At 37.0% G+C, this 27,719-nt stretch overlaps 1 protein-coding gene across 3 annotated transcripts in view; it reads right to left on the bottom strand.

Moving 5' to 3' along the window:
• Positions 1–5,454: 5,454 nt before the first annotated feature.
• Positions 5,455–27,719, bottom strand: part of LOC127451878 (cAMP-dependent protein kinase type I-beta regulatory subunit) — a 98,413-nt gene continuing 76,148 nt past the window's right edge. For all 3 annotated transcript variants that reach the window (XM_051716912.1, XM_051716913.1, XM_051716911.1), the window contains exons 9-11: positions 24,405–24,526; positions 10,208–10,289; positions 5,455–8,914 (exon numbers count right to left, since the gene is read on the bottom strand). In XM_051716912.1, the coding sequence (XP_051572872.1) occupies positions 8,742–8,914; positions 10,208–10,289; positions 24,405–24,526 (377 nt within the window). In that variant the 3' untranslated portion in view covers positions 5,455–8,741. The remainder of the gene's footprint in view (positions 8,915–10,207; positions 10,290–24,404; positions 24,527–27,719) is intronic.

The raw sequence follows: 27,719 nt of genomic DNA, 5'->3' as shown, positions 1-27,719 counted from the left end.
GGGGGGGGGGGGGGTTGGGGGTTGGGGGTTGGGGGTTCTACACCCTTGTCATGGAGGATAAATATTGTGCTGATTTTCTACCTGACCCTTAAAAATTACTTTCATTGGTGTAAACTAAAGTAGGTGATGTTGTGTAACCACATCAAGTTGTCAAAATTACACGATATTGTGTGACCCCCCCACCCCACCCCCCAAAACAAACAAACAAACAAACAAACAAAACAAAAAACAATCCTGCTTGTTGTCCTCCCCAAAGCTGAAAAGAGATCTCTGCCACTGAATCTTGATGTTTCCAGAAAAAAACAGGAACATCATTTTAGATAATCCTTCTACTTCACGTTTTAATTTTAAGTGACTGCATTTAAGTTGCGTCAGTCAGCACTGTCACGTTTTAGTGGCTGATGCAAAGTCCGTCCTGCATACCACAAATCACATAAGCCCCCTGGGGTCAGAATTATCTCGTGACCTCAAGTATGGTTCAAATGTGATGAAGGACAAAGAGTCATCGATCAGTGAATTGAAGAGGCATTTAGCTGTAGTAATAATAGACTGTTCATTTCTCATCCTTATGTTACCACACAATACTGTCTGAGTGCACTTTATTGGTTAATGACACCCTAGAGACTCTTCCATCCTTAACAGAGAGGAGATTAAAGTGTGTCAGTAGGTTTCAGTGCTATTGAAGTGTATGTCTACTTAACATTATGGAATGGAATACTAGCGCACTACTTCCTATGCAGTTACTATGCATAAAATGTTTTGAAAAAAAGGATGTATGGTATGTAAAACAGTACGCATTATGCAATGAAAAACACATGACCTTGCTGTATTTCATATTCAAATAAGCAAGTTATCATTTTGGAAATAGTAATGGTTGTTTTGCATTTTAAATCCAATTTTGTATAAAAATGTCAACTTTTTTAATCACTGTTAATATTGCTTCTGTTTCATCACACTAAATGACCTGTGTATTGCATTGTGGAATACAGTAAGGTGAATTCAGGTATATTGGACCTCTTTTAGACACCTTAATATCAAAAAGTGGCCCAATTTATCTGAACTCACCCTATACCTTACATTGTGCTCTGTTGTATACTGCACACTTTGGCGATTATAGATGCTTATGACTGTTGTGTGTGAAATTCCCAGGAGATCAGCAGTTACAGAAATACTCAAACCAGCCCATCTGACACCAACAAACATCCATGCGATTATCTAATCAACCAATCATGTGGCAGCAGTGCAGTGCATAAAATCATGCAGATACAGGTCAGGAGCTTCAGTTAATGTTCACATGAACCATCAGAATGGGGAAAAAATGTGATCTCAGTGATTTGGACAGTGGCACGATTGTTGGTGCCAGATGGGCTGGTTTGAGTATTTCTGTAACTGCTGATCTTCATGCTCAACAGTCTCTAAAATGTAACGGTGCCAAAAACAAAAAACATCCAATGAGCGACAAGAAACGCATTGTTGATGAGAGGTCAACAGGGAATGGCCAGACTGGTTCAAACTGACAAAGTCTGAACTGTGGTGAGAAGAATATAATCTCAGAATGCTATTCTAAGATGCGGGTTGGCGCTGTTTTGGTGGCACGAGTGGGAACTACACAATGTTAGGCAGGTGGTTTTAATGTTGTGTCTGAACGGTGTGTGTGTGTATATATATATATATATATATATATATATATATATATATATATATATATATATATATATATATATATATATATGTATGTATATCTATACAATCTTTTGGATTTCTCTCATTTTTTTATTAAATGGACACATCATGTCTTCAAACAGGAAATACATCAAACTTAATCCTCTAAGTACCTGAAGTCCACTGGGAATTTGGTTATGTACAATGGAAAGAAAAGTATGTGAACCCTTTGGAAAATGTGATCTCATCTTCATCAAGGTCACAAGTACAGACATACACAATGTGCTTATGCTAACAACACACAAACAATTATAATCTTTCATGTCTTCATTGAACACATCCCATTAAACATTAACAGTTATTGGAAAAAGTAAGTGAACCCTTGGATTTAATAACTGGTGGATCCTCCTTTGGCAGCAATAACCTCAACCAAGTGTTTCCGGTAGCTGCGGATAAACCTGCACAATGTTCAGAAGGAATTTTGGATCATTCTTCCTTACAGAAACGCTTCAGCTCAGCCATATTCTTAGGATGTCTGGTGTGAATGGCTCTATTAAGGTCATTCCGCAGCATCTCTATTGGGATAAGGTCTGGGCTCTGACTGGGCCACACTAAAAGATGGATTTTTTTTTTAAGCCATTCTGTAGTGGATTTACTTCAATGTTTAAGGTCATTGTCCTGCTGCATCACCCAACTTCTACTGAGCTTCAGCTGGTGCACAGCTGACATTATCTTGTAGGATATCTTGATAAAGTTGGGAATTCATTTTTCCCTCGATGATGGTAAGCGGTCCAGGCCCCGAAGCAGCAAAGCAACCCCAAAACATGATGCTCCCTTCACCGTACTTAACCGTTTTCATGTTGGTATGCAGTGCCCTTTTTACGGCATACATAGTGCTGCGTGTTCTATCCAAACAATTCAACCTTAGTTTCATCAGTCCACAAAACATTTTCTCAGTAGCATTGTGGAGTGTCAAGGTGATCTTCGGTAAATTTCAGGTGCGCAGCAATGTTTTTATTGGAAAGCAACGGCTTCTTTCTTAGTGTCCTGCCAAGGACACCATGCCTGTTTAATGTTTTCCATATAGCAGACTCATGAACAGAGATGTTAACCAGTTCCAATGTTTCCTTCAAGTCTTTAGCTGTCACTCTAGGGTTCTTTTTTTAACCTAATTGAGCATTCTGCGGTGTGCCCTTTGAGCCATCTTGGCTGTACAGACACTTCTAGGGAGAGTAGCCACAGTACTAAATCGTCTCCATTTATAGACAATTTGTATCAAAAGTTATCTTCAAGATAACTTTGTAACCCTTTCCAGCTTTATGCAAAGCAACAATTTTTGATTGTAGGTCTTCTGAGATCTCTTTTTTGCAAGGCATGGTCCACGTCAGCAAATGCTTCTTGTGAATAGCAAACTCAAAATGTTTGAGTGCTTTTTTACAAGTCAAAGCAGCTCTAACCCACATCTCCAAACTCGTTTCATTAACTAGATGCCAAGTTAGCCAACTCCTGACTCTAATTAGCTTTTGTTGACGTCATTAGCTTAGGGGATCACATACTTTTTCCAACCTACACTGTGAATGTTTGAATGATGTATACAATAAGTACAAGAACAATACAATAATTTGTGTTATTAGTTAAAACAGATTGTGTCTGTTCATTATTGTAACACAGATGAAGATCAAACCAGATTTTAAGACAAATTGATACATAAATGCAGGTAATTCTAAAGGATTCACATAATTTTTCTTGCCACTGTATTATCATTAATGAACAATATGTGCTGTGTTCATTTTGGCAAAAAAAAGAAAAAAAAGAAAAAGAAAACTAACAAACAAAAATACTTATCTGCGGTGTCCTGTATATATCTACATCAGTGGGGAGAATGAAAGCATTCAATTAGTTGATGTACAGTCCATGGTACTTTAAGAATACAATGCAATGACTGGATGTTTGTGGCAATTTGGGTATACATAACTAATCACCTTAATCATCGAACTAGTATAGTTTGCAATCTATCTGTAGTTTAAAATTTACATGGATTGAGTTCCTGTCTTTTACGCTGTTAGTTTCCTTTTGAACTTTACTAACTTGGAATACCGTTTGAACTCTTATCAGATCATTGCTTTACTTCCGTTTGCTCCTTTGAATCTTTGTGGAATTCCATTATCCAGAATCCACTGAGACAAATTGCAATCTCCTGACCTGATCTGTTGCTTTCTGATTGACCTCTGCTCCTCCTTTCCTCTGATTCCAATCCATTCATTCCTGTAGTCTCATTAGAGCCGGCAGCACACATCACAGAAGGGCGCTTGACCCGAGCAGGTCCAGATTAAACTGTAATGTGGATGAAGTTCATGAAGTGATACCACGGTTAGGCAAGGCTAAGCTCAGGCCACAAACACGACAAGTTAACATGATAGCCCTTTAAACGGTTAACTTTAAAGCTTGCATATCAAAGTGTTCTCACAGTAATGGTTAGGGGCAAATCTGTGACTCAAATGATTCATGACAGGGTGGGGCGGTAAAGGCGGGCCGGTGGCAATGAAATCTAGCAAATCTCCAGTAGCAAATAGGTTCCAAATAAACTGTAAATACATTAAAAATACTTGTGAAGTAAAAATGACAAAAACATGAAAAATAATAATAATATTAATAATAATACAATTTACAGAATTAATTACAGAAATTATATAATGCAGAAAATAAAAAAGCTTCATAGGTTAAAAAAAAAAAAAAAAAAAAACCTTTCAAAGTGCCATTACAATAAAATAAAAAATAAACATTTTAACTAGTAAAAATAGAAAGAAATAGAAAATTAATCTTTTAAACATGCAAAAATGAAATTAAAATAAAAAAGCTAAGATTACAACTAAATCTTCATTAGTTAATTAAACAGTTTTCATTACAAAGAAAAAAACAGAAGATTCAAACTTTTAAAGAATGAAAAAATTAAAGCGTCAATTACTAAAGTTTAAAAAATAGACAATTTAAACCTTTAAAAAATAAAAAACCCTAAAGCTTCATAATAACATTAACAAGCTTTATTAGTAAAAAAAATAAAAAAATAAAAAAATAAAAAATGATTTAAACCTTTAAAGAATGAAAAAATTAAAGCTTCATCAGTTAAATTAAAAAGCTTTGTTAATACAATATAAAAAATAGAAGATACAAACCTTTAACGAATGAAAACAAAAGCTTCATTAGTAAAAACAGAATAGTCAATTCAAATCTTTACAGCATGCAAATATTTTAAAAATGTCATTATTACAATTAAAACAAAAAGCTTTGAGAAAACATTGATCAAAAGGAGAAAATTTGTCTTTTAATCATCCAAAAACTTTATTAGTAAAGCTAAAACAAAATAGTAAAAAATATAATATACAAAATAAAAATAGAAGATTCAAAGATTAATTAGTAAAATAAACAAGCATTGTAAGTAAAAATATAAAAAATAGAAGATTCAAACCTTTAAAGAAAAAAAACCTCTAAAGCTTCATTAGTAAAATTAAAAAGCTTCATAAGTAAAAATATAACCAAGAAAATTCAAACCTTCAATGCATGCAAAATAAATAAAAAACTTTAAAAATGTATTATTATTATTTATAAAAGCTTGATTTGCAGATCGTATTTCAAAAGGTCATTAATTTAGTCTGAAGCCTTTATATTAAACTGTATTTAAGAGAGTGTTTTCTTAAGGGTTGAGTGAGGTCTTGAGTACATTCCCCAGTTGATTTAGGGTTGTTAAGATCAGATGGAATGTGTCAAAGCGCAAAGCTCTAGAGTTCAATCTTCCTTTAACAATACAAGCTGATATCTGACTGGCAGTGCAAGTAAAGGGAGAGAGAGAACGAGAGGGAGAAGGAGAGAGAGAGAAGGAGAGAGAGAGAGACCCAGGGTGAACGAGAGTCAAACTGACAGGAAGAATGATAAGGTAAGATCAAAGGCAGATTTCAATAGACAAACAGATGCTGGAAACAGCTACAAGGCTTTTAATGGTGTTCAGAAGCTTTTCTTTATTGGCCTAAAGATTAGAATGACAGGATGTGTGTAAAGTTCAGTGTGTGTGTTAAAGTTTGTAAAACCTTGAAACAAAGCATGCACAATCTCCCAAATTCATTCAAATCTCCTCAAAGACATTCATTTTAATAAACGTAACTGCAAAAACCCACCCTATTGTTAAATAACAAGAAACAAACAATGATGGTGTCTCCAAACATTGTTAGCAACCTAGACAGCAGTTTCGTGCATCATAGGCAAATTTCAAACATTTCAAATGTGCCAATGATGCCTAGAAATGCTCTTTAGGTAGGCAGCTTGCTAGATACAGCTGATTTATCCATTTAATTACATTTTGGAATGTATCCATTATAGTACCATCTAAAGTAAACCTGTCATGGCCTCTGCATGTACAGTAAGAGTGTGTGTATGTGCATGTGTGTGTAATACAATTCCAAAAACAAAGGAACAGCATGAATTTTCAAATAAACTTTTACAACACACCTTGAGCTTGAGCAAGATTCCCATAAAAGCCCCTTTCATATCCATTCTTAATTAAAACGTGTGTCTTAAAATGTAACAAACCCCCTTCCCATTAATTTCAGTGGTAGAAGCACAGTGCAAGAGAACTTAAAGGGTGATGGAACAGCCAAGACGAAAATGTACAGAACAGCAAATATGTATTTTCAGTAAACAGGTGAATCTCACAAAAACATATCCGGGTTACATTTCACCCCAAAAAAAAAAAAAAAACTAAATAAAAAAAATGCCATTAACCTCTTCAACACTAAAGCATTTTTGGGCTGCCACCAGCAATTTTTCACACTCAAATTTAAAAGCTCACCATTTACACATACTGTGTAATAATTGCAAAAAAATTGGTCTAATTTTTCAGAGAACCCCCCAAATAAATAAAAAAAAAAATCCAATTATTCATAAATAATATTGTATGTGTTTATAATCGTATGATAAACTGAAAAACAAACTAGTCGTAACTTTGTTAGCATAGTAATTTTGGTTCTGTTCACCCCATCTCCCTCAAATTAGACTTATTTTATTCCACTAGATGGCAGGAAGTACTAGACAAAAGAATTGTTCATCTATCACCTTCAAAATGCCTGAAATGTAAGTGGCACTATAACGCATTTTAGCCATCGCAGATATGTTTGTCCATAGACATTCAGTCTAATTATCAATTCACGCACTACCCACATTTTTTCATCAACAATCTTGGCCTCTGAGTGGACTAGAAGCTCTGTCCAAGTGTCATTAGAAAGCTGAGATCCTCCGCTTTGCAATGATGTATAACATTTTATCATTAATAGTCAATAACATATATTTCTGATGATTCGTTTAACAAGCTTTTCCAGCAGCACTGTATATTTTGTTCTGGACATCTAAAATATAACATTAGACTATTCACACAAGCAAGCTCACAGACAAGTAAACAATGGCTCAAGTTTTAGAGAAAGATAAAAGGTAAAAGCAGATGTTAAGTTTTTAGCTATTTGGGGCTTACAGCAGCAGTTATCAGTGCATAAAAGAGACGTTTGTATTTGATGTCTTACAAACATCATATTTTACTTTGTGATTCTTTTGAAAATCCTTTAAACTGTGGTATTAGTGCAACAAAATATGTTCCTGAGATTGAGAGCTTTCATTTGATATATGATTTGTCCATTTAAATGCTATTTTAAAGACTTTTCATATTCATATTCATATTTCAGTCACATTACCACTAGGTGGCGCTTATTTGCGAAGCGGATGTTTTATATTGTTATTTTATGTAACATAAAAGCAGCAGAGATGGTTATCTATGAAAAGTTCAGATTCTAAGCTTTCAACGATACCACATATGCCTGACTTATGTACACGGGGACTTTTTTCACGATATAGCGCCCCCTTTTGGACTCGCCGGAGTTAAAGCGATTAAAAAAATAAAGCGTATTTTTAGGACCACTGATGTTTTTTGCATTGTGACATTATTTCAAGGCAAATAACGACATTTTCCACCCACATTCTCATTACCGTATTGCGATTGGAGTTTTTCTATATATTATCAATATTTTCAATAGTGATTCTTATTAATTCTCATTAGATTCACGGTAAAAAGTTACTGTAATACAAAGATATTTCTTGAAATCAGTATAAATTAAACAGTACAACAAATACTACCATGATTTATAAACACTAATTTTTGCATTACATTAATGACAATGGGATGGGTAAATCTGCTTTATTGTCATAAAAAAATATGTCACAATACAAAAGGCTTCATTTTCATTGAGAAAAATATAATTTTGTATTTAATTATTTTGATTTTGGGGTTAAATATAATCCGGACATGTTCTTACCAGGTTTTGTGGGATTCACCCACACAGAATTTTGCATCACAGGGTCAGAGCTCATGATCAAAACTGCAAACTGCCCCATACATTGCACACGCACATCTAAAAGGCAAAAAGCTATAAACACTCTCTCCGCTATGTAAACGTATTCATATACTTGTGCCATCTGTAATATCACCCTCTTCTTCAATCATCTGAATAGTCATATAAGCTGAATTTGAATGGCAAGTGTACAAAATGCATTTCTGTTATAGAACATATACACATGCCACATGAAGATGGGGCACATAATTTCCTCTCTTTATCTGTAGAAATAAAGCTCTGCGGCAGCATAGATCAATTCAAAGTGCACATAAAAAAGAAATCACGCAAGGATAAATAGCAGAAAATAGTAACTTGTGCTTCTTGCAAAAACTGAAAAAAATTAATGCTTGGCTGCATAAAAGAACTTCAATACTACTTGTATATTTCTAATAAAAATAGGGGGTCGCCTATGTTCAAAGCAACTCATCTATAGTTAAGATAACAGTTTAAAGGGATAGTTCACCCAAAATGAAAATTCTGTCATCATTTACTCACCCTCATATTAATCCAAACCCATGAGGGTGAGTAAATGATGACAGAATGTTCAGTTTTGGGTGAACTATCCTTATATGAAAAGTTGTTTTATGCAACCAGGCACCCAAATCACCTGATGGAGGTCTTAAACCTCTCGACACACATCAGATGGTCGAGTTAGACTGTAAGAGAAATGAAACTGTTGTATCTCTGGATGTTCCTCTTGAGGATCTCAGAGCAGGGGCCGAGAACGCGCTCGAAACGGGGCCGGTCAAGTTTCACACACTTAAGCGGACCCCGAGCCACAACTGTAGCTGCACGAGGTCTGTTCAGCAGCAGGGCTATCTCACCTACAAAGAGAAAACACACTTCAGGTTAGCTTACTGACTTAGAATGATTACTGTCTTGATTTAAAGGTAGTATGTAAGTATGTATCTTTTTATGTCAAAATACATTCTACTATCCCAGTTTATTGTTCATTGACAACTATAAGTAAGCCATTTGTGGGTTTACCTGCCCCAAATGTATAAACACTGAGCCTCCCAGGCACTATCAAAACATTGATTTCATTGCTTTTTGTCCAGTGTGTATATGTTATTGTGGCCTTGTTTATTACGAGGTTAAACCTTTATCACCGTTTATTTAGTATGGGGATATTTATTTGTTCATAGGGAATCAGACAGTGGCATGATGAGTCTAAGGGGGGTTGGCAAAGGTTATTTGAAAACATATTTTATATTTGTAATTCCGTTTGGTGCCACTAGTAGTGCAGAAATGACATACTTCACATTTAAAGCTGAAGTAATTTTTTTTTACCTATACACTTCATCTTTAAGCAGCCAGTACACGTACTTTACGCAAGAATGCGTATGTGAGTGCTTAGCCAATGCATTGCCAAAATATTGTCCAGTTGAACATGTATAACGTGTTCTCTTGCACTACTGTGGTGGTAACAAACTTCAGTTCTCAAGGGGGTGATAAAGTTACCTTCAAAAGTCTGTGCTATTAAACTAGAAGTTCTAATATTCAGCTAAGTTGCTTTTAATATATTGACTTTAAATTAATTGCACAGCAAAATTCTCTTCAAACTGTTGCGTCACCATGACAGTTAGAGAAAACTCACCGTAGAAGCGGACAGCTCACACTAATGTCCGCTATAGCGCCCCTTGTGGCAATGTTGAGAATGCAATGCGTACTTGTGCTGTGTTATGAATTGTGGTCTGACAAATTTTTGGAATGCAACAACGGACGAAATTGAGCTTACATAGCTAGAAGCATCTGCTTTCACATACTTGCGTATAGAATATTTTGGCCATTACAATTCCAAGTGAATTTGAATGTTGATAACCTAAACGCAAATCTTTTTAATTATACTTTTGTAATACAAAGCAGTTGCTCTCTACATAATGTAAATTACAATATACACTATGTAGTGGTATAATCCAAAGAGCATTGTGTCTGTGTTGCAGCAGTCTAAACCGCAGTGACGGTAAACAGGCACACAGATCTACATTCTGCATGCCCTGCACATGACGACCTGCCACCTGTTAGGAAAGCTACTCTTCCTGTCTGGCACACACACTTTTCTTCTGTTATTCACTCTGACATGACACTGCAGCCAGTGCGATCCTTCACATGCTCACCAAAGTAATCCGACGGTCCCAGACGGCCCACTTCAACATATTCCTCATTATCAGAGCGACGTTGCAGGACAGATGCTGTACCCTGGGAAAAGAGAGAGACAGAAGGTGAGAGGCAGGATTAAAGTTCACCCAAAAATGACAATCTTGTCATTACCCTGCTGAAAAAAACATCTTAAACAAGCCTAAGCTGGTTTTCTAGTCTTAGCTGGTTTAAACTGGTCTCCCAGCTTGGCCAAGCTGGTGTTCAGCTGGTTTAACTGCCCAGCCATTGTTTTCTCAGACTGACCAGCTAAAAAAGTGCCCAAAACCCCTCTAAAATCAGTCAAAAGACCAGCCTAGACCAGCAAACCAGCTTGGGCACTAGACCCGAAAAAATTCTAGAGATCATTACGCAGAAGTTTCTTATCTAATCTAAAATTAAAAATTTTTACGCAGAAAACATTTTACATTACTAACATTTTAAATCTTTAATGTCATACAAGGACAGTTCAAAGTTGCCACGTTCGTCAAGCTTAATAAAGGACAAAAAAAGTAAATGTATGAATAAATGTCAGTTTAAAAGTAGCCCATATGACTCGTGCACTATATTCCAAGTCTTATGAAGCCTTTTGAAAGTTAAGCAATAGGCCGAAATAAAATTTGTTATTCACTGTGATAATATTCTCATCTGCACTGCATTCAAATTCAAAAATGGCACGTCAGCGTCAATGACACCAATACGGCATTGGTTCTAGCGTTTACTTGACTTGACAGACATGGTCATTATGAACTGATGTTGTATGGAAACAGCTGTGAAAATATTCTTAAAAAATGTGTACTTTGATTGTCCACTGTAACAATAATAAAGCATATGTGTTTGCAAAGACAAAAGAGTGAGTAAATAATGACAGAATTTTTATTTTGGGGAAACTCTTCCTTTAATGTGAAGAAACAGTCAAATACAAAAGGAAGGAGAAGAGGAGAGGAGAGAGAAAAGCATAGCTCATGGTGTCGCAGAGTTTAAGACACGTCAGAAGGATTATTTTCAGAGAGATTCTTTGCTTTATATGCCTGCAGGTGTACAGGATTTAGACAACTCCTCATGCTGCTTCATGGACTTACAAAACACACACACACACACACACACACACACGTAGACATAAGTACACACACAAACACACTGTGACAGAATGACAGGCACACATACGCACAAAGCCACGTACACCTGGGCCTGTCAGTGTTGAGATTTCTCAACATTTATCGAGTTCCACTGTATGCAGCGCCCCACATGGCAATACAACAACTCAAACACTTTGAGAAAGAAAAATAAGCACATGCATACAACGTTTCATCACATTTGTCACATCAAGGACAAATACGCTAGCACTAACCACAATACAACAGAAGGAGGAGGAGGACAGAGGGGGTCAGGGCTTCTCTATTCAGTCACATTACAGAAGATAAAAACAAGCACTAATAGGTGTAAATCAGTACAAACTAAAAACACCAGTGCAAGATGAAAAATAAGTAAAACAATAATTAGAACAATATAAGGTCCCAAAGCATAAAATATATTAAAGACAAGAAAACTAAACACACAATTGGATCAAGAACTGCTGTTCATAAAAAAAAAACAGGTTTGTAATCTTAATTTGAGTATGTAATGAAATAAAAAAATATAAAGCCTCAAATTTACTTAAAAATGCAGGATGCTCATTCAATAGAAACAGGGTTTGGAAGAAGAATCTCCAGTGTGAGTAAACCAGCTTCTCGTGAGAAAATGTGGGGGTTGGTAGCAGGTCAAAAGGTCATTTAAGTACTCTTTTGCTGGGTCATTTAGTGCTTTGCATGCCAACACCAAAAATGTGTCCTCTATGTGTTATTTTACTGGTAACCATTAAGAAATTAGAAACAAAATAGGTATAATACAGTCAAAAAATTTGGATCAAGATATCATAGCATTAACATTATGTACCGATTGAAGCTTATTTATGCAAAAAAAGTCATAAGTTGCATGCAAATCCTTGATAATATGATGTCAAGAAACTTGTCTTATGGCCTACTTATATTAACATCATATCTGAGTTTTGTGAGCACAAGCCATTCACTTTATAATGCCATTACACAGTCCACCATCCTGCTAAATTCCAGCCAAATTCGAATGACTAAAGGTCCAATATTGACTCAATATCTTCTCCATAGCAGTGGAAATCAATATAATGCTTATAGACTATGTTACATGGGGAGGGAGAAGGGACCTAAAACGGAGCCATGAGGGATACCGGACCTGACCTGTTTGTTCCCAAAGGAGTTGTTGTTGGCACACACAGTGTTAAGACCAAAACATACTCTTTGCAAGTATGTGAACACAGATGCAAACTTACTTGCTCAGCAATATTCTCTTCAAACTGTTGCTCTGCCATGACAGTAGTTTACTTGAAAGAGAAAACTCACCGTAGAAGTGGACAGTTCACACTAATCTTGCTATAGCGCCCCTTGTAGCAATGGTGAGAATGCAATGTGCAGTTGCGTTGAGTTATGAATTGCAGTCTGACACATTTCAGAACGCAACACTTGCGTTTGTGTTCACGTACTTGCATAGAGTATGTTTCGGCCTTAGCAGACACTGACATGATTTGAACTAGTGCTAATCCACTGTTGCCGAGTACTGATACAGCTCCTGTCAAGTAGTCACTAACATATCCCTGTTCACTGCCCATGGCTGTATCTCACTTGTAGTACAACTGGATCTCTTTGGAGCTTTCAACACACAGCTGACCCCATTGACCTAAACATCCTGGTAGGAAGACTTGAAAATCACAGGTCAAGTATAAAAATCAAGGGTCAAGGATGGCGTCCATCAAAGGTGTGTGTAGGGTTTTTAGTTGTATTTTTGTAAACACAGTGTTAACTTAAACTGCTACACTGATTAGACACAACCATGCATATCTACCAGACCACTGGAACCCAGAGACTTATCCAAGATTTATTATGAGGCTTTTGACGTACATATCAATAATACAGTCTGGTTCCAGAAGTACATATCCCATTCATTTTCTCCATAAGGGACTGATTAATAACGATAAATTATTAACCTTCAAAGACAGACCTACAGTGAGCTCCAATGTTGTTAATCAATAGTATAGTATATGTTTTGGTTAAAGCCATCAGTCCACGTTATTTCAACCTCATTTTTAAAAAGTCATGTTTAATAGCGGAATTCCTGGTGAAGAACTACACTACTCATGATCCAGATGGAAAATGATCAACCAAGCAGAGAATCGCAGCAAACAAACTGCGGAAAAAGAGCACAGCAGCGACGCCCACATTGATGAGTATGATGCTTATAAGCGAATGTCTTTGTCAGATTTTCAAATACTTTTTTGCTTTAAATCAAAGTTTTTAACACTGTGATTCACCTTGGAGCTGGGTGGCTTGGTTCATGTCTTAGAACTCTTTTATGAAGGATTTTATAAAATCGCTATGGAAAAAAATTAATGGGAAAGATACATCTGGAACCAAGATGGCTGAAAAAGTGGGCAGACACTGTTATGTAAAACTGCTTACTTTCATCAGCCAAATATAACTGCAGGTGTCTCTCGAAACCTGTTATCTTTACATGATGCAGAGAAGTTAACACGTGCATTAATCACCTCTAGACTGGACTACTGTAATGCTTTGCTAGTTGGCCATTTCTCATTATGTCTACATATAATTCAGTATAATAGAGAAACCTGTGGTAAGAAATTCTCATAAGGGCAAGAACATTTGAGATACTGGCTATAATAATAATAATAACTAATATTATTGCTAAATTATTATTGTTATAAACTAAAAAATACTGCCTACAAAAATAAACAAGACTATTGCTCACTCTCAGATTTGAACAACCCCAAACCCTAAGTATTAAACTATAGGGCGTAACACCTCAAATCATGCGGTTTGTTGAGAAGTGTGCTATTACTTTCTAAACAATGGGACTAACATAAAATAAGCAATAAAATAAAATAATACTAATTGAGGGAGGGACCAGAGCTCTATCTAGACAACAGAACATTAAAAAGATTTGGGAGTGGGCTTTTTGACTTTGGCCAGTAAGCAATGACCTAGCAACCACCCAGAACACCCCAGCAACCACATAGCGGCAGGCTAAAAACACCCCGAACACATAAACAACCCAAAGCTCCCTAGTATCGTATAGGTTACTTTTGCATGTGCAAGCACCACTCATGTTTTCCTATGAAAATGTTAAAATCTGATATAGACTATGCTACCACATACACTGCTCTGTTATCCTAGCTGTTAGACTACCTGACTACCTGAAAGACCTCCTGATTCCCAACTGCCTTTTGTGCCTCCCTCAAACACAGGATGCTGCTTCTTATCACTTCTGAGCACTGTAAGAACATCTGCTAAGGAAGAGCATTATGTTACAAAGCTCCACAGCTGTGAAATTGCCTTCCTGCCAATATGAAGAATCAGACATGCTGCCAATTTTTAAGTCTACAATAAAAACATTCCTGTTCAGTCAAGCATATAGCTAAGGTAACTCAAGCATACAGGCCACCATTATTGCCAGAGGTCACCAAGCTGAATTGGGCACCTGAGAAACAGAGAGTTTTGGTTAACTGAGATGCCGGGGTAGTTCGATTGCCTTTACCTCATGTTTACTGAAGTCTGTTGATGGTGTTTGGGAGGGTCGCTCTCCACCTCAAAGTCTTTTTAAGCCTAGGTGTCTTAAAGGTCAGCCGGAGTTCACTGGTTGATCTGGTTGAGTACCATGCTATCTAATTACCCTTGATGCATTAAATACTAATTTGTCCTCCTGTCCATCTGTCCTCCCTTTTATTTTGCATTGATGTTTGTGTGTGTGTGTGTGTGTGTGTGTGTGTGTGTGTGTGTGTGTGTGTGTGTGTGTGTTTAGGCATACATATATTTGTACACTTTCATGGGTTGGTGTCACTAGAGCCTTTAATTTATTCTCATGCTATTTCTATCTCTCTCATACCATATATACAATTTTCTATCTCACACACAAATTGTTGATCAGCCAACTAGGGTATTCTGTGTAGTTGCTAAGTGGTTGTTAATGTGTTGGTATTTGGTTGGGAGGGTGTTTTGGGTAGTTGATAGGTGGTTGCTCACTTGCCCAAGTTAAAAGAGCCCATCTTTAAGTCTCTATGATATTCTGATCCCTAGATATGACTTGGGTCTCTCCTTTAATACAAGTCAATGGGATTTACACTCACTAAGCGCTTTATTAGGAACACTATGGTCCTAATACAGTGCCTGACGTAGCCCAACCGCCTCAAGGTTCGACGATTTGTGTATTCTGAGATGCTATTCTGCTCATTACAATTGTACAGAGTGGTTATCTGAGTTACTGTAGCCTTTCTGTCAGCTCGAACCAGTCTGGCCATTCTCCGTTGACCTCTCTCATCATCAGGGCGTTTCTGTTCGCAGAACTGCCGCTGACTGGATGTTTTTTTGTTTTTGGCACCATTCTGAGTAAACTCTAGAGACTGTTGTGTGTGAAAATCCCAGGAGAAAAAGAAAACAAACCAAAGTTTAATACTTAAGGTTTGGGGTTTGTTCAAATCCCTAACCCTTAGTATGAGCAATTGTAGCGATGCTTGCCAAACTGCATATTCATACAGTTAAGATGAGGTAAAGATTTCTAGCATTCTTTCTCAGAGCTTCCTTCATTATACAGTGTAAAGTGTCTTTATTTCTCTGTAAAGTGTTAAACTGGCTCGTAACTCCACACAGTCAATCTGGATAGTTCTCAAAACAGCAGCAGTCTTTTTAATAAAGAAATTTACTGTGGAAAAAACCTAACCCTGTGAGAAAATGTGGAAACAAGTCAGAACATTGAATTTTTAATATGCCAAGGATGCCTTACATCTCGTTCCGATTTTAATGTGCATTGACTGCCTATAATTATGTGGTACATAATTTTTCTTGAAAATAGGCTTTTAAGCTAAGTTTTAAGCTTTTAATGTTTTGGTGTTACTCTGGTGGATCAGCGATTTGGTATGTGCAGGATATTGGCTTCGGACTTGATCTTCAGGGGTATGAAATCATGGGGATGCCCCGAAGCTGTTGTTTTTACATTCATACCAAATTAAAAGTCTCACAATGGGCAACAAATTGTTTCAGCCTCTGTGGGAAAACCTGTATAACACACATTTAATGGAACATTTTTGTATGCTTAACAAATATAAGAATAAAACAAAAGAGACTAGAACAGAAATAAATAGAATAAGATAGAACTGAACTGAACATAATAGAATTGAATAAATAGAATAGTACACATCAGAAAAATAGACAAGAACATATCAGAACTGAACAAATACAACAGCATAAAATGGAACGATGTAGAACAGAAAACAGACAAGAAAAGAACAGAACTGAACAAATGGTATAGAAAAGAATGGAGAACAAATAGCATAGGATGGAACAAAACAGAACAGAAAAACAGACAAGACAGAATAGAACTGAACAAATAAAACAGCACAAAACAAAAAATAGACACAAACATAATAAAGTGAACAAATAGAATAGAACTGAATAGTATAGAGTATAATAGAAAAATAGACAAGAATAGAATAGAACTGAACACACAGTATAGAAAAGTGGAAATGAAAAAATAGAACAGAATAGGAAAAAACAGAACAGAATTGAACAAATATTGATAACTGAATAAGCTAGAACAAATAGAATAGCACAGAAAAATAGACAAGAATAGAATAGATCTGAACTGCGTTTAGGACAGAATAGAAGTGAACAAACAGAATAGAAAAGAAAAATAGACAAGAACAGAATAGAACTCAACTACTTTTAGGACAGAAAAGAAGTGAACAAATAGAAAAGAAACAATAGAACAGGAATGAAGAAATATTAAGAATAAAATAGAACAAATAGTACATTATAAAACTGAACAAACTGAATGGAACAGAAAAATAGACAGGAATAGAATAGAACTGAACGAATAGTACAGAAACGAATAGAGCTGAACAAATAGAGTAGAATAGAATAGAATGAGGGAGGAAGCACAAACACTCAAAATACAAACAATTTGCCAAGTTGCAGCAGATGTATGGCATAGTAGTGCAGTACAGCTGTCTTGGTAACATACCATATCATGAATCATCATATTAACCATGGCACAAATTAAGAAGAAGGATAGCTATCTATTGTGAAATCAGTTATTGTGTGATTTGTCAAAACATAGTTGCTTTGTGACACAATCTAATGAGCAACAAATGTGTGCCAAATAGATTAGAGATGGAATGTGCTAACCTGTGAGAGTACACATATAGAGAGCAATAGTACTGTTTCTTTGTTTCTATTCTAAGATTGGTGCAAAATGCCAGAATGCGTAATAAAAGTTTTTGTAAGGCAACGACTGAAATTGTGTTGTTAAGTTATAGGCTTTAGTCTTAAATACTGACAGATTACACAGCATACAAACAGAGCACTTAAACGGAAATATTTCCATCCCTTTTTTATTTGGTTGTAATATGCATTTACTTTGCTTCATCTAAAATTATGCAATACAGTACTTGTTTATCATAGCCAAGCATCAATAACTAGATAATCTTAAGAAAATGTGAGTGGTGTTTGCATGTGTAAAACCCACCTCCATAATGCTTCATAGGTGAATGATTTATAGGAATATTTATATAACATGATATATAAATGCAAACATGTCAGTTTCATTAGGGCTGTGAAAATCAAGCTCTATCTCAATATATGCCTTCTTAGCAGCCTGTTTATTGTGTAATTAGAATTGTGTGTGTGTGTGTGTGTGTGTACATGTTTATACTACATTGTGGGGACCATATGTCCCCACAAGGATAGTAAAACCTGAGATCACCTACCTTGCGGGCCCAGCCAGCGGTCCCCACAAGATAAATGGCTTAGTAAACATACTAAACGATATTTTTTTGAAAATGTAAAAATGCAAAAAGGTTTCTGTGAGGGTCAGGTTTACGGGTAGGGTTAGGGGACAGAAATTATCATTAGATCTGTATAAAATCCATAACATGCATGGAAGTCTATGGAGACTTAACCCCCACAATAATATGAAAACAAGTTTGTGTATGTTTGTGTGTGTGAAACACAGTAGAAACATAGTGGGGGGGGAAAGAGAGCTACTCGGACAGTATCTGTTAAGACAAACAACTATGAGATGTGACTTAGACAATGACACACAGCTCCCCTGGAACAGGCAGTGTTTCTTCCCAAGCCTCTGTGTGTCACTGTGTGTGTCAACCCTTCTCTGTTTCCCTCGCTCGGGTTTGGAGTCTGGGCCTGACCCTGTGTGAAAATCTGTAGCTTACATTCCAGCACTGAACCGCTGGCCACCCTGCTCTGGGAATCAGGCAGAGACAGAGGAAGAGACACAGACCAATGTCTCATGCAAAAGTCCTCTTCATTTATTTTTAACTTTGTCTCTGCCCTGCTCTTGCTTGACCCAAATGAACAGAAGAGGACAGAAATGCAAACTGGACAAATAAAACAGAACAAAATGACAGAATACTGTAAAACAGATAGAATCAAACAGAACAGAAGATAATAAAACTCAACAGATATAACAGAGCAGAATCTCTTCTAGAAGATGAACAAAATAGAACAGAGTAATATTAATAAATGGAGCTGAACAAATGACATACAATACAAGAGAATTGAAAAGAATAGAAAAGAGTGGAACAGAATAAAATAGAATAGAACAGAACTGAATAATATGAATAGAACAGAACTAAACTAATGGTATAGAATAAAATAGAATAATATGAATAAAAGGGAGATGAAGTAAGGGCATAAAACAAAAAGAACAGTATAGAACTAAATAATACAGTATGTATAGAATGGAGCTGAACCAGTGGTATACAATAGAACAAAACCAAACAGAATAGAATAGAACTGAATAACATGATCAAAATGATGTAACAAGAACAAGATGGCACCGCGGATGGCTGCTTCGGCGAGGAGCTCTCTAGCGTTTTTTTACTTTTGTTTGTTTGTCATGTTTTTTGTCACTCTTTCCCAATCAGTTTCACCGGGGATGAATTGCTGAATATTCAGCAGAGCATATCTGATAATTTTTTGCCGGTGTTTGATTATTCGGACGTTTTGTTAGACATCTTAGTTGGAGGTGCAGCGGTGCTCTACAAAGCTCTCCAAGTGACGCAAGCGAGGGAAGCGCGCCTGCGTGCTCGTGAAGCTCCGTCAATGCGGCTTTAGGACTCCACTGCCGTGTATTCATCCGGCAAATGTCTGTTCCCTCGCCAACAAAATGGACGAACTGCTTCTGCTCACTCAAACAAATAAGGACTTTTCTAACTCTGCTGCTCTGTGTTTCACGGAAACCTGGCTGAATTTACACGTTACATCTGCCGGGCTTCCAGCTATCCAGAGCAGATCGCATTGCAGAATCATCTCAGAAAACGAGAGGCGGCGGGACATGCTTTTACATCAATGAAAGTTGGTGTACAGATGTAACAGCATTGAAGAAGATGAGCTGTCCTAATTTAAAAGCGCTCTTCATCAACTGTAAGCCTTTCTACTCACCACGGGAGTTTTCCTCCTTTATTCTGGTGAGTGTTTACATCCCGACACAAGCATGCGTGAACGCAGCACTGCAACAGCTGGCTGATCACATCACAAACACGGAGCAACAATACCCGGACTCTCTTATCATTATTCTGGGAGATTTTAATAAAGCTAACCTCACCCGTGAACTGTCAAATTACAAACAACACATCACATGCCCCACCAGAGAGAGAAATATACTGAACCACTGCTACACCACTGTAAAGGATGCATATCGCTCTGTCCCACGTGCAGCTTTAGGACTCTCTGATCACCGTCTGGTTCATCTTCTCCCGACCTACAAGCAGAAACTAAAATCAGCTAAGCCTGTACTAAGGACTGTAAAGAGATGGACCAAAGAAGCAGGGCTGGAACTACAAGCCTGCTTTGACTGCATTGATTGGAGTGTTTTTGAAGCTGCAGCCACAGACCTGGACGAGCTCACAGATACTGTGACATCATGTATCAGTTTCTGTGAGGATATGTGCATCCCTACTAGGACATTTTTATCATTCAGACAGCTTCTTCATGCCAAAGAGGATGCTTTCAGAAGTGGGGATAAAATCTTGTACAACCAGACCAGAAACACAGGAGATCAGAGTGGATAAAAGAAGCTACTCTGAAAAGCTGAAAAAACAGTTTTCAGCCAATGATCCTGCATCTGTGTGGAGAGGCCTGAAGGACATCGCCAAGTACAAGACACCACCCCCTTGCTCTGTAGAGAATCAACAACTGGCTGATGACCTGAATGCGCTTTACTGCAGGTTTGAAAAGCCCAGTCTCACACCCCTCCCCCACTCTGATCTTTACTTCACACACCCACTTACACCTCCTGCAACCCACCTCCTCCCCCCTCCTGCTACTCAACCTGCACTTATGTGATGAGGATGTGTACCGGGTCTTCAAGAAACAGAAGACTAGGAAAGCTTCAGGCCCAGATGGTGTTTCACCTGCCTGTCTGAAAGTCTGTGCTGACCAACTGGCCCCCATCTTTACACAGATATTCAATAGATCACTGGAGCAGTGTGAAGTTCCATGCTGCTTCAAATGCTCTACCATCAATTCGGTGCCCAAAAATCACAGGACTTAATGACTACAGACCTGTCGCTCTCACGTCTGTGGTCATGAAGTCATTTGAAAGACTGGTTTTGGCCTACCTGAAGGACATCACATGACCCCTGCAAGACCCCCTTGAATTTACTTACTGAACAAACAGGTCTGTGGATGATGCTGTCAACATGGGACTGCATTATATCCTGCAACATCTCTACAAACCTGGGACTTATGCAAGGATCCTATTTGTGGACTTCAGTTCATGCCTGATCTTCTCTCAACCAAACTGACCCAGCTCTCCGTGCCCACCCCAATCTGCCAGTGGATCACCAGCTTTCTGACAGATAGGCAGCAGCTAGTGAGACTGGGGAAACTCACATCTGGGACCCTCACTATCAGCACTAATGCTTCTCAGGGATGCGTCCTCTCTCCACTGCTCTTCTCCCTATACACGAAAGACTGCACTGCAAAGGACCCCTCTGTCAAGCTCCTGAAGTTTGCAGACAACACCACGGTCATCAGTCTCATCTGCGACAGTGACTAGTCTGCTTACAGAAGGGAGGTTTAACAGCAGGCTGTCTGGTGCAGTCACAACAACTTTGAGCTGAACACGCTCAAAACAGTGGAGATGATAGTGGACTTCAGGAGGAATCTACTCTTTTTATACTCTTATCTTGTTTATATTATGTGTATCACTGTAATGTTATGTGTGCACTTGTTTCTCCTCTCACAAAAAAAATAAAATAATAATTTGTGTACGTACGTGAGCGCACTTTCTGATTCTGATTAGAAAGGAGGTAAACTAAAGGTATAGAACAGAATAAAAAAGAACAATATAGAATAGAACTGAATAATATGAATAGAAGGGATATAAACAAATGTATACAATAGAAAAGAGTAGAATACAAAAAAAAGAATACAATAGAACTGAATAACATGATTCGAATGGAGTTGAAATAAAGGTATACATCAGAAAATAATAGAACAGAATAAAATAGAACTGAATAATATGAATAGAATGGAGCTAAACTAATGGTATACAATAGAATAAAATAGAGTCGAACAGAGTAGAAAATAACAGTAAAGAATAGAACTGAATAATATGAATAAAAGGGTTGTTGAAATAATGGCATAAAACGAAAAAGAATAGAACTGATTAATATGAATAGAATGGAGCTAAACTAATGGAAAACAACAGAACAGAATTTAATAGAACTGAACTGAATTACATGATTATAATGGAGTTGAACTAATGGTATAGAATAGAATAGAAAATAACAATATAGAATAGAACTGAATAATATAAATAGAATGGAGCTGAACTAATGTATACAATAGAACAGAACAGAAAAGAGTAGAATAGAACTGAACTGAGCAGCATGATTAAAACTAATGATATACAACAGAAAAGAACAGAACAGAACAGAGCTAAATTATACAAACAGAATGGAGCTGAACTAATGGTATAGAATAAAACAGAAAATAACAATATAGAATGGAAAATAATATGAATACATGGGAGATGAGCTAATAATACAGAATAGAATAACTAACTAATATTGTATACAGCTAACTGTATACAATATAACTGGACTAAACAAATAGTTATAATAAATAATATAAAAAATAGAAATTATCAAATACAACAGAACAAAAGATAATAGATTAGAACTGAACAAATCCAACAAAATAGAACAGAACCTAAAAGACTGAAAAGAACTATAGTATAGGAAAAAAATTTAGAACAGTACAAATAGAACAATAAAGTAGAATAGAATAAAACAGAGATATATTCTGTTTCCCTATGAAACATTTCCTTTGCAAACCAGATTTGCAAGTGTTTCTTATTCAGTCTGTCTAAGTAACTTACATATACTCACACACACCTCAACAAAGCAGCAGATTTCCTTTACAGACTCAACACTGGAACACATCTCCTTCCATTGTTCACCAATGACAAGTTCACCTTTCAGCTACAAATGTGTGCTTTTCCAGTTCACTTTAAATGGCTCATTAATCTTAGATTTATACTTTTCCCTACAGTAAAGGAATATTTATTCAGAGGCCTTTTCCAAATGAACATATTTGTTAAGTTACCTGGGTGTAATCACTCTCAAATCTGCAGTAAATTTGTCCTGAGAATCAACAGCTAGTAAGGTAAAATTCCACCTCTGTGCTATTTGGCACCTCCAAAACTCTAGAAAATGTAACTCTAAAAATGATGCACTGGCCAACCAAAAACAATTCCTTATCATAATTATCAATCTTATTGAATCTTTAAAGTACTGTTTTCATGAAAAACATGTTTTAAACACTTGAAAATGTGAGTGGTGCTTGCCTGTGCAAAACTTAATGACATTATACAATGGTTTAATGGGTGGTTCTATGGCATTCAGAGTGGTTGCCCTTGTTTAATGCAAATCTATAAGATCTGATTGCTTAGAAAAGTCTCCTACATAATCTGCATGATTTGAGGTCTCATTCATGTATATAGGAAAAATTGTGTGGGACGGGTTACGAGCTGAAGTTTAATACATAAGTTTAAGGCTTTAATGAAATTCCTAACCCTAAATATAAGCAATAGTAATAGTGATGCTTGTCTAGACAATCGCAATAGATGGGTAGATCATGAAAGCACAGGTTGGGACCAAGTGGCAGACAAATGAAGGTTTAGAGCACTGAATCACTCAACAGCTTGTGTATATTAGTCCAGCAACATTCGTGGAGGGTGTTGAGAAGAGAATTAGAACAAAAGAAAGAGACTGTGAAAATATGAGAAGGAATGCAAAAGAACAGACACAGAGGGGAAAAGAACCCCCCAGCCTTTATATCAATTTTATAAATATGGAGTTAATCAAAATATTGTTCAAAGATCTGGCAGAGAATGAGGAGAATGCTGAGTCAGCTCCGCAAGGGGTTTCAGGCTCCTAAATGTGTTCTGCGGTGTTGACAGCTGAGTGAGAATGTCAGCTAAATCATAACAGGATAGCATAAATAAGCATACTTAAACACAAACACAAATTTAATTCAATACATCTCCACCTCTTGGAGATCTGAACACTTTTAACAATGGGGTATGTCTGAAAGCAGTGCTTACATAATAGAGAAAGTTCTGACCAAGTGCTTGATAGATAGGAATGTGTAGGATCTGATTTGAGGGTTTGGAAAGAGCCAGGTCAGTTTGAAATCAATTGGTAATGCAGCAAATTGGGTTTCTGGAAGCACAATTTTTATGTTGTGTCAGAATGCTTTGCAGAAAAACTAGAATGTTCTCAACGTTTGATTACATTACGGAGCATCACTTTCGCCAACCTTTTCCTTGACGTCCTTGCGATGCATCGTCTCAATTGAAATCAATTTCTCTGATGTAACGTAAACTCTGGTGTGTGTGGGCACCCTTAGCAAGTGTCAGGCGCAAACCCCCAAGAGCAAACACAAAAGGAAAACTCCCGGAGGAACCTTGCAAGGAACCAAGGAAGAACAGGTCCTCAAAAGCCAGTTATTGTGGAGTGTTGTTCTTCAACAGATGTAGTGAACAAACCCTGAGATGATCTTTTGCTATACACACCTCTGTTATAATGAAGAAGTCATCTCCTGGTTCTCCTTGAACCACAATCTTCTCTCCATCTTCGAACTGTACAGGCTCCAGGGCATCAGCCACGGTCAACCTCTCCCACTTATCAAGAGATTCTGTAGGATGCATGTGATGGCGGTTAAGGAGGATGAAGACACTTAAAGATGCATCAACAAGAATTCTTATTTATGAAGCTCTTGTCTTTCTGTCTCAGTGGACCTGGAGACACAAACTGAACAGCTAAAGAACATTAACTTTGACTAAACAGAATATACAGTTGTGTTTGAGGACATCCTGTTTACTTGCTACTGAGTAGGGGTGATGGGAAAAATCAATTTCTTTCTCGAACGGTTCTGTGTCCAGAAAAATGGATTATCAGAATTTAAAGTAATATTAATAATAGTGCTGTCAGTCGATACAAATTTTAATCACAATTAATTGCATAATATTTTGTAGTTAATGCTGAAATTTTACACTATATATATACACTTCTTTTCCTGTCAAAATGAATTTATTTCCATCTTAGGGAAGAAAACAAAACTAAATGTAACAACATAATTATTTTTTTACATTTTCCAAACAAAGCCTTTCACAGTATAAAGATAGTGATGCACTAAAACTGCAATTCAATTAACATTAAACGTTTCCCAAACTGGGAGTTTGACTAATTAAAGAACTAGTCTCCCCATAGGTTGCATATTCATTTCAATAGGCATTAAATCTCTTAAACTCTCATCCTCCACAATATTAATCTGCCAGTAGACTGTGGATATCCGCTTTCTTACAGCAATTGTGAAGCTGCGTTCATGATTTGCATTGGAGCGTCAGCGCCAGCGGCGCTTTGAACTCCACCTAAAGAGTGCCTTCAGAAAACAATGTCTCATTCTGCAATTTCGTGCTAGTTAAGACTTGACATGCTTCTGTGGTAATTAAAATGCTTGAACCATCTGGACTTGTTTTGTACATCAAATAGCATTAAGAGATGCTTTCTCCATCTTTTTATCACGGAAGCGCTGTTGTGTGTGTGCAGAGATTCTTTTATTTACTGAGATAACAATGTCGCGGCTCTATCAAAGGAAAGGAGAGAGTGTAACAGCCTTATGCTATTTTATGCTAAGTTAGTAGACTCACCTTGGTATAAGAGCTCTGGTATGTGTGAGTGTTTGTGGTGTGTGTGTTAGTGTATTGACTCTGGGCGGACAAATGACAAAGGTTCCGCCCTGCCCAACATGTGTTTATGTTGTATTAACAGTAAATGTGTTAATCGTGATTAAGAAAAATTAACGTGTTAAACTTTTTTAATTAATTGCATGCATTAATGCATTAATTCTGACAACTCAAATTAATAATTCTGTTTATAAAAAAAAGAAACATATGCAGAACACACTATTACACAAACTTCTACGAATCCAGTAATTAGTTCTTCCTCAAAAGTGCTCATTGTAGCAGCCTGATTCCTTAGAAAACATTATTATTGTTTGGCAGCAAATAATAAAAACCTATGTACCAATGATGCCTGGAAGTAGAAGCCAGACAATAATATTGGAAGGATTTTAAGAAAGCGTTGCCATTTTTGTGTGATTATGATGAATATAATTTCGGTGGTCTGCCTTTTGAAGGCCAAGACTTAATGCTTTTAATAAATAAACAGACTGATAAGGATGACACCAAGGCTTATCACTTCCCTGGAGCTAATAGGGCCACTGTCTGTCAACAGCCAAAAGTATATCCTTGTGCTCATGCACTACACTACTACATATTCTGAAGCAGTGGCCGTGAGAAGAGAAACCGCCAAAGCCATCATTCAAGACCCACCACATTCCAGAAATGGTTCCCACCTTCCAGAATCCATCACACAGGCGTACCACACACGAACATGAAAACACTAAAACCCACTGGACTCATGCACCGCCCGCCCCGTTCTCCAGCTGTAAATAATAATGAACACATCTGTGGGGATCCTTTACTGTTTGCTCTGTCTATCTTCATTTAACATCATCTCATCACATTAGAATGCAGGACAAAGGAAAAGGACGGCAGCTTTCTATCACTCTATCAGGTGGTTAAAAGAGAATGACCTCATAATAATGTTAACATCTGAATAGTTGGAAGAAGACGGCGTGTGTGTGCATGGGTTAGGTGTGGTTTTGTGTGTGTGTGTGTGTGTGTTGGGCCGGGCTGTCTGCATGCCCCAGACTAACGGTCACTTTATCAGGCTGGCTAAGACATCCTCATGCCCGGGCTGACGTCCACCTGCTTCAGTTGTAACATGAGCCGCCAGTGAGGGAAAATCAACATTGCATGTTTCAACTAGTAAAAAAAAAAAAAACGTGTTTATGGATGTGTCCATGTTAGCACGTTCTATTTTGGGATTTTGTAACGCAGCATAACATAAACGTAAATGCAACACAATATAACACAGCACAATGCAACTTAACAACGCAATGTAAAGTAACACAACATAACAACGCAAGATAACGTAACACAAGATAATGTAACGCAACATAACATAACACAAGATAACGTAACACAATGCAATGTAATGCAGCGTAATGCAATATAACATAATGCAACAACAAAAATGCTATATAACGTAATACAAGGTAATGTAATGCAATGCAACATAACGTAACACAACACAATGTAATGTAACGCAATGTAACGTAATGCAGTGCAACATAACGCAACGTAACATAACGTAATGTGACACAACATAACACAACATAACATAACACAAGGTAATGTAACAACACAACATAACATAACACAACATAACATAACACAACATAACGGTACACAACGTAGCAACAATGCAATGTAACTAGTTGCATTGCGATGCATTGCGATTCTTTCTGAAACAATTCCCAAAAAAAAAAAATAAATCATAATTGCGATTTTAATACATTTTAATTAGGGCCAAAGCACTGAAAGTGCGGAGACTCTATTGTTCTTCTGAGGATTATTATTATTAATATTATTAGGGCCCAAGCACTGAAAGTGCGGAGACCCTACTGTTCTTCTAAGGATTATTATTATTATTAAGGCCCAATCACTGAAAGTGCAGAGGCCCTATTGTTCTTCTAAGGATTATTATTATTAATATTATTAGGGCCCAAGCACTGAAAGTGCAGAGGCCCTACTGTTCTTCATAGATTATTATTATTATTATTATTATTAGGGCCCAAGCACTGAAAATGCAGAGGCCCTATTGTTCTTCTAAGGATTATTATCATTAGGGCCCAAGCACTGAAATTGCGGAGGACCTACTGTTCTTCTAAAGATTATTATTATTAGGGCCCAAGCACTGAA

The sequence above is a fragment of the Myxocyprinus asiaticus genome, chromosome 14 (assembly GCF_019703515.2).
Source record: "Myxocyprinus asiaticus isolate MX2 ecotype Aquarium Trade chromosome 14, UBuf_Myxa_2, whole genome shotgun sequence".
NCBI classification, from domain to species: domain Eukaryota; kingdom Metazoa; phylum Chordata; class Actinopteri; order Cypriniformes; family Catostomidae; genus Myxocyprinus; species Myxocyprinus asiaticus.
Note: the sequence above shows the minus strand (reverse complement) of the source record. Positions and strands in the feature narration are given on the sequence as shown.